Raw genomic sequence first — 7,909 nt, 5'->3', positions numbered from 1 at the left:
GCTTCCACTGACTTCAATGAATGCAGAGATGTAATGATATTGCCTGGCTACTATACAGCAGACGGAGCTTTCTGCTTCTGGTCCCTTTTTGTGTACAACATGGGAGCTGGGAGTGGCTCCGAATAGCTGATCAGGCCGGAGACCAGGTGTTGGCTCCCTAACAATCAGGTATTTATGTCCATAGGATAGACCATAAAAAATTAAGCTCTTTAATATTTCTCCCATCACTGCCCCTACACAATATAATGGCCTCATCACTGGTCCCCATACAGTATGGAAGACCAGTAGAAGGGCCTCTTTATGGTGGGAGCAAGTGAAGTGGCTCCTTCACTGGCCCACCATACTGCAGTATTAGGGAGCATTCACACGGCGTAACGTCCCGCGTGATGTGGCACGTGTACGCCGCGTGACCCTTTGCGTGCCGTACACACTCCCATTGAGTTCAATGGGAGCGGGCAGCGTATGCGCCGCGCTAGTTTGCGGCCGTGAATAAATGCACGGCCGCAAACTAGCGCGGCACATACGCTCCCCGCTCCCATTGAAATGAATGGGAGCGTGTACGGCACGCAAAGGGTCACGCGGCGTACACGTGCCAAATCTCGCGGGACGTTACGCCGTGTGAATGCTCCCTTAGCTCACTATTTACCTGGAGGCTCCTGGGTCCCGTTTTGTATCTAGGCACACTTTTGTGATGTCATGTGCGCCTGGACCAGGAAGTAGTGGAAGGGGCCTGGAACACAATCAGGTAATGGTACTTGTAGGCCATAGGCTTAAAGGGGCGCTATCAGCAAAATTATGCTGTATGAGCCCCACATATTCGTGAATAGCCTTTAAAAAGGCTATTCAGGCACCGGTAATCTTATTTTAAACCCTCCTCCCGTTTTAAAATAAAACTGTAAAACATATATGTAAATCATACCTTTGCATGCATGGGGGCGGCGGTGCATGATCTGACGTCATCTTCTGGCACGCCTACCTCTTCTTTCTTCTTGCAGCAACGCCCTCTGGTCCTGGCTCTTCCACGGCTTCAGTCTCATCTTCTTCCGGCTGGATTGCTTGAAATCCCGCACCTGCGTAGTAGCCTCCGGAGCACTACTGCGCAGGCATCGGCACCATTTTTATCAATGGCAGTTCCGAGCGTACTACGCATGCGCATGCTCAGTTCCCTTAGAAGCCTGCGCAGTCGCAGTAGCGTTTCGGAGGAAAGCGCTACTACGCAGGCTCAGGATTTCAAGCAATCCAGCCGAAAGAAGACTAGAATGAAGCCACGGAAGAGCCGGGACCAGAGGGCTGGTTGCTGCAAGAAGAAAGAAGAGGTAGGCGTGCCAGAAGATGACGTCGTATCGTGCACGTCTGCCCCCCTGTGTATGCAAAGGTATGATTTACATATATGTTTTTATAGTTTTATTTTAAAACGGGAGAGGGATTTAAAATAAGATTACCGGTGCCTGAATAGCCTTTTTAAAGGCTATTCACGCATATGTGGGGCTCATACAGCATAATTTTGCTGATAGAGCCCCTTTAATGCGGTCTGTGGGCTAGAAGTTGGACAGTAGTAGAGCAGGAACCCGCGAGCAGCAGAACCAGGCCGAGGCTCCACTTCTCACCAATTCTGCAATCTGGTTGTATTTTGAATAACTGGATTGGCAAAATCAGGGAAAACTGGCTGCATTCGTTTACCGATCCCCAACTGATCAATCCTGTCCATTGTCTCCACCACTTCCAATTTTAGCCTTCAATGGGCCATGTGCGCCACACATGTAGGAAAGTGATGATGTAATGTGTGGTGCAGGGTGCTAACTGGAGAGCTAAGGCTGAGTTCACACTGAGTTTTTTGGTCAGGAATCCGCTTCGAAATCAGCCTCAAAAAAAAAAAAAAAAAAACCCTGCCAATTTGGGGTCCCTCTTTAAGCAGCGGGCCCACCGGAGGATTCACCAGTACCTTGGTGGTCCAGTCTTTGCCTGCCTTTATGACCTTATAAAGATACCAAACAAGCCCCCTTACCCCTCGTGTCCCCCTACTCCCTCATACACTGTAATCTCCAGTGTTTGTGTAGTTTCTTGCCCCGGTAGTGTATACTCAGTAACGGGACATGTCCTCTGGTTACCTCCGGAATCTCCTCCATCACTTCCACATTCCCAGCATCTTCCCCTTTAATCGGAAAGCACAAGACGTCGCCGAGTAATTTCCCGAGAAATCTAGCCGGACTTTCCTGACGTCACCGATACTATTTTCGGCATGTGATCTGTATTTGCCCCGCCCTCCCCGTCTCTATAGTAACCCGTGATCTCCGCAGTTACTACAAGCAAAACGTCACGTATTTTCCTTTAGTAGATAAGCCACGCCTTCTCCGCGCCCATTGGTACGTACGGTTACGTCAGATACTATATAAGCTTTGCTCAAACACTCTTTCGCCATTTCACACCTTACCACAGAAAGACAAAAGTTATCAATCTAGCGCCCTGATGACCAGGTATGGCCTGTACCGATAGCTGTGTACTGGAGAGTAGTCGCCGCTTCTCACCAATGTGTTGTGTGCTGAGCAAGAGACAAGTCAGAAGAGCTGAAGTGCGACCTGCTATTTCCTTCCTCGGGTTTCATCGGAATATTCAGGAACCCCCTGCCCAGGAGACCGCTGGTAACTTCTGCTGGAGCGCCGTGGTGACAGGCTGACCCTGCCGGAGACTCACTGGTATGTAGGCCAAGCCTTTGCTGTCTTATCCCGGCTCACTGTGGCTTGTAATACCGGCTGAGACCTGAGCTGGCTGACCGGAAGTGGCTATATTGTGACGGGTGGGGTGGAGGTATATGTGTAGCTTATGGGGTGTGGCTGTGTAGATGTAGCTTATAGTGTCTGACAGTGTGTATATATGGAGTCTAACAGTGTATATATGGAGATCATGGGGTCTGGCAGTGTATATATGGAGATCATGGGATCTGGCAGTATATATATGGAGATCATGGGGTCTGACATTGTGTATATATGGAGCTTATGGAGTCTGACATTGTGTATATATGGAGATCATGGGGTCTGGCAGTATATATGTAGCTTATGGAGCCTGACTGTGTATGTGTAGTTTATGGGTTGTGTATATGTAGCTCATGGGGTCTGACATTATGTATATATGGAGCTCATGGGGTCTGGCAGTATATATGCTCCCTTTCATAGGCGACTAGTGACATCGGCCAGTGATGTGTATGGCCAGCAGATCGCCTTGGTTGCTACATATGACGGCTTTGGTACATATATTACCTTTAGGAGGCTTCTGGAGGTTGAGTACACTTCCCATGCTGTATCCCATCTGAGTCTGGTATTTCCTCTGGTCGATCTAGTATCATACTACTTGTGTTAGTCATAGATGCCATCACATGGAGGAGGCTGTGAAGTCATGGCAACTTCTGCTCTAGTCTTGTTATATGTAATAAATTCTTATGGGTTTACTGTTATGGTTGGGACCCCTGATAGGGTAGGCTGATGTATCCCCCCAAAAAATTTGATACATTATCATGTATCAATATCTTCTGTGGGCTCCGACTTTTGGCGTCTGTACAGATGAGCTCCTCTTAATTGGTATAGCTTTAAGGAAAGATGGGTAAGGGGGATGTGATTGAAACCCTTAGAGATGAAAGGTATAAATGAGGTTCAGTAGGTATTATATAAAAAGAACTAAATATAAGAACAAGGGGGCACAATCTGAAATAAATGGGGGAGGAAGGTGCGATCACAAGCAATGTCAGGAAGACTATTATAGTGGTGTTGAGGCTTGAAACACATTTCCAGCAAACGCGGTTGGGATATGTACAGTAAGGAGATTTAAGCAGTCCTGAGAGCCATATCTGTCCTAAGGTAAAATGGTAATGTATTGTTAGTCCATACTGCTGAATGAAAATTCTGCAAAAGGCCCCCTAACTGTTTAGAGATGAGCGAGTACTATTCAGAACTCCCGTTTCGAATAGCACGCACCCATAGGAATGAATGGCATCAGCCAGCACGCAGGAGGTTAAGCCGCCAGCAAAGTCTGTGCCGGCCGCTTCCATTCATTCCTATGGGTGCGTGCTATTTGAAACGGCCGTTTCAAATGGTACTCGCTCATCTCTACTGCTGTTTGTATCCAGAAAAAAAAACTAGAATCCTTAAACTGTCTTGCTTTGTGTCTGTTTGTCTTTGTCCTGCTGTCATAACCATAGTGTCTGACTTGCCATTTTCCTTTTAGTACTTTACAGAATGGGATTTCACTACCTCAACTTTGGCTCCTACTGGAAAAACATAACCTCTCCTCTGACGTATTGGCATAGAGGCACAGCCTTCCAGTTTGAAGTTATGAAAGATCACCCAAAGATCCCAGTTGCCCTCACTGACCTGGGCACAGACGTGGTGATGGTGACAATGGCTGCCAGATTCATGCAGTCCTTTATTTCATTAGCCAAGAACTTCCTGCAAAAACGAATTCTTCATTGGAAGATGTTTCCTCGTGTCTGTATGAACATGGCTTTACAGGCAACTTTGGAGGTTTGCTGGAACTTTCTCAATCTTTTATTACCATGGCTAATGGTGACAGTGTACAAGAAGAAAATGTGGATGAAAATGTTTAACACTGAGCGGCCTATGAATACGGTCACCATTGAATGTCACTGGGGAAGTGAGCCAGAGAAGATTGAAGAGATGTGTAGTTTACAGATGACCACACAAGAAGTTGCAAAGATGGAGGTAGAACATGAAGGGATGGTGAGCGAAGAGGTTCTGTCATCCTGTACAAACCCAGTCATCTTGTCCATGATCTGCATGCCATCAGAACATGAGGACTCCTCTGAGGAGTCTGAAATGGACATTATTTTTGAAGGATCTGAAGGAGATTGTTCCCAAGAAATGTCAGTGGACAGTGATATAGAAGAGCCTTGGACTCCAAAGTCCAAGCACGAAGATGACAGTAGCGAGGAAAGTGACTGGTCTGATGATGACGACGGCTCTTGGGATGAAGAGAGTAACTCGTGCAATGGAGATGAAGACTTGTGGGCATCTTTCTGCCGTAGTGATGATCCATATAACCCTCTTTCTTTTGCTATGCCGACAAGTAGTACTGGCCAGCCAAAAAAAGAAGCTCCCATCAAAACTCTTGAAAAATGCCAGATTCTGGGGAATTTGCCCAAAATTCTGTGTGGGACTGTTACTGAAAAGACAAACTCTAAGAAACCAGTGTTGACTGGATATAAGTCTTCTCACAAGTGTATACAGCAGAAAGAGGAATTGCCAGAAGACCACCTGGGCACTAAGCGGGTAAGTAGTCAAAATGGTCCACTTTAAGCTTTATTATACATAGATCACCCAACTTCACGATCCACGCAGTTGGCAAAACTCTAGTTAAGAACAAGGACACATTACTTTCCACTAGTTTTACAACAATTACCAAGAGAAGACTGGATTAAAGGGGGCTTTTGGGGCTTGGGTAATGGTGACTTTATGGCAATGCCCCCCCATCAGCTGTTTGAACGTACGGTGGTACTTGAACCTTCTTGTGTATGGTACTGCAGCTTAAAACAGCAGTGTCTGGTAATGAAGGGGTCAAAACTGTTTGCACAAGAGTACAACTACCTCTTCCTATAGCTGATTAGTGGAGTGCCAGGAGTTAGCCCATCCAGGTCCAATAACAGACTAGTGGTGGTTCATCAGTATTAAAGTTCCAGAAAAGCTCTTGAAGTAGAAAGACCCTCAACTGACAGGTGAGATAAAGGCCATACATATTAAAAATCTTCTAAAATTATAGCCTGAGCACTCTATCACAATATAATGAAACGGCCTGGAAGGAAATTCTTACATTCTACCCAGAGACTTCTTAGTCAGCACTTAAAGATCCTAATATTTCTTGTCATTGCATAAGGTCTCTTGTGAGACATGATGCCATTTTCTGAAACAGTCAGGTGATCTATGAGGATAGAAGCCGCCTCCAGGAAGTCTGTGATTAGACTGTTATGGCAACAGCGCACGACTGCTGTGTCACACTGTGGTGTCTCGTTAGTAATGAGATAATTGCAGTAATTATCCCTTAGTGTTCTACCTGCCCATCCTACATTTATAGGCTGCTATGTATCATCTAGCAGGTGTCTTATATTAGCTTTATTGTATGATTAATCTTGTATGCACTTCTTCTATTTCAGGTACGCTTCTCTCCCAAAGTCACAGTCCGTCCTATTATTACCTGGAACTTTGCTCACAGAATGGCCCGGAAAGGACCATGGGAAGAGTATGCCCGGGACCGCTGCCGCTTTCAGAAACGCATTGCTGAGACGGAGAAGGCCATTGGCTTCTGTCTGGAGTCTCGTCACAGAGACAAGATCTGGGCTAGATTACACAGCAAATAAAACTGGACTGCTAATCCCCCATGGATGCCAAGAATAGATCCTGGCTTGATAATTAAGACTGTTTTTTTTCTTTGCACTCGCCCCTAGCAGGGGACCTTTATGTAACCTTTCATTTGCACTGGATACTGTTAGAAACTTCACATCAGATAATGTTACAGTATTTATTTCATATATATTTATAGTTTTTTTTTACATTAACACTACTTTTAATGAGCCATATGCCTGTGCCATAAAACCCATAACTTGTATTTAAGGACGCTTGGACTAAGTTTTTTTATTTTTTTTAATGAAGCGATCCTGCCAAACTACCTGATAGGCTATGCAGAAAAATGGCTTACTGTAAAGTTACTACATCTACCTCATACATGAACACTGCCATAGAAAAAGGGATTGCTAGTTGAAGTGCAAAATGTTTTGGCAATTATATTCCAGGCTTAGGCCAGTTTCTGAAGAAAGAAATGTTCCCATAATGGGGACAAGTGTCCTGGCCTGACTGGGATCTCTACCTCTATCTATGGATTGGTAGACTCCCAGGCAGACAAACACTTGAGTCAGATACCCATAATACACTTGTAAACTAATTGGTCCTCTGACACTGCCCTATGGATACAGCAAATCTACTTGTAATGGAAAACATGGATTTAGATCTAATACTAGACTTGATGTAGCATGTAAACTTGTATATCTATCGAAGTGCTACTGGGGGGGCAGCTTGTCAGATGACTGGATTCATGGAACAAGGACCTGCCTCTTATTAGCCTGGCAGGGAGCATGGAGTCATGAGGAACTCTATCTAGGGCTGGACTAGACTATTGCTTGAACCCAAACCTTTTCCTTATGTCTGTTAAATAATGCTTGCAGTGCCCTCTTGTGGGGAAGTTGATAACCACTTCCCATCCTTTTGTCAACCTTGTGATTTGTTTTACATTGTGAATAAGTTTTGTTGAAACTGTACAATATTTTCTTACACTTGTTTTTAATAAATCTATCAACTGGTTGTCTATAAAACAGTTCTACTAGTGTTTTATAAACGTTTATACGTGAGTAATAAGATTTGTCAGAGGGCTTCTAGAAATGTGACTAGCCCATTTCTAAAGAAAAGTCCTAGGTGGAGCCGCACAATGAATGATTGCAAAGAACTCTCCAGCGCCTAACACACCACTATCTACATATGTAACATGACACGTGCTGCATGTTTAACACCTTCCTGACATCTGCCGTAATAGCACGGTGCTGCCGGGAAGGACTTCCTGCAAACCGCCGTAGTATCAGTGGCTGCCTGGTGTGCACACAGCCACATAAAAATCCCATATAAAATGTTTTACATAAAACATTTTATGGGATTTTTTGGGGGTTTATTTAGTTCTAATTTATTTTAAACTTTTAAACTTTTTTTTTTTTTTCTGTCCTCCTGGGGGATTGAAGCGGTGATCTGCTGATCTCTGCTTCACTAGATGTACGCTGCAATACACGTGTATTGCAGTCTAGAGGAAGCTGTCAGCCTGTGTAGACGCACGGGGCTGACAGCTTCCTTTTTTGGCAGGATCAACT

The 7,909-nt window shown here is 44.9% G+C and overlaps 1 protein-coding gene across 1 annotated transcript; it reads left to right on the top strand.

Moving 5' to 3' along the window:
• The first annotated feature begins 2,436 nt into the window (after positions 1-2,436).
• LOC142210789 (uncharacterized) lies at positions 2,437-7,315 on the top strand. The gene is made up of 3 exons (XM_075280211.1): positions 2,437-2,693; positions 4,216-5,276; positions 6,155-7,315. Exons 2-3 carry the CDS (start codon positions 4,227-4,229, stop codon positions 6,356-6,358), a joined length of 1,254 nt encoding a protein of 417 aa, XP_075136312.1. The 5' UTR covers positions 2,437-2,693; positions 4,216-4,226; the 3' UTR covers positions 6,359-7,315.
• Positions 7,316-7,909: the final 594 nt, after the last annotated feature.

The sequence above is a fragment of the Leptodactylus fuscus genome, chromosome 6 (assembly GCF_031893055.1).
Source record: "Leptodactylus fuscus isolate aLepFus1 chromosome 6, aLepFus1.hap2, whole genome shotgun sequence".
Classification (NCBI taxonomy): domain Eukaryota; kingdom Metazoa; phylum Chordata; class Amphibia; order Anura; family Leptodactylidae; genus Leptodactylus; species Leptodactylus fuscus.
Note: the sequence above shows the minus strand (reverse complement) of the source record. Positions and strands in the feature narration are given on the sequence as shown.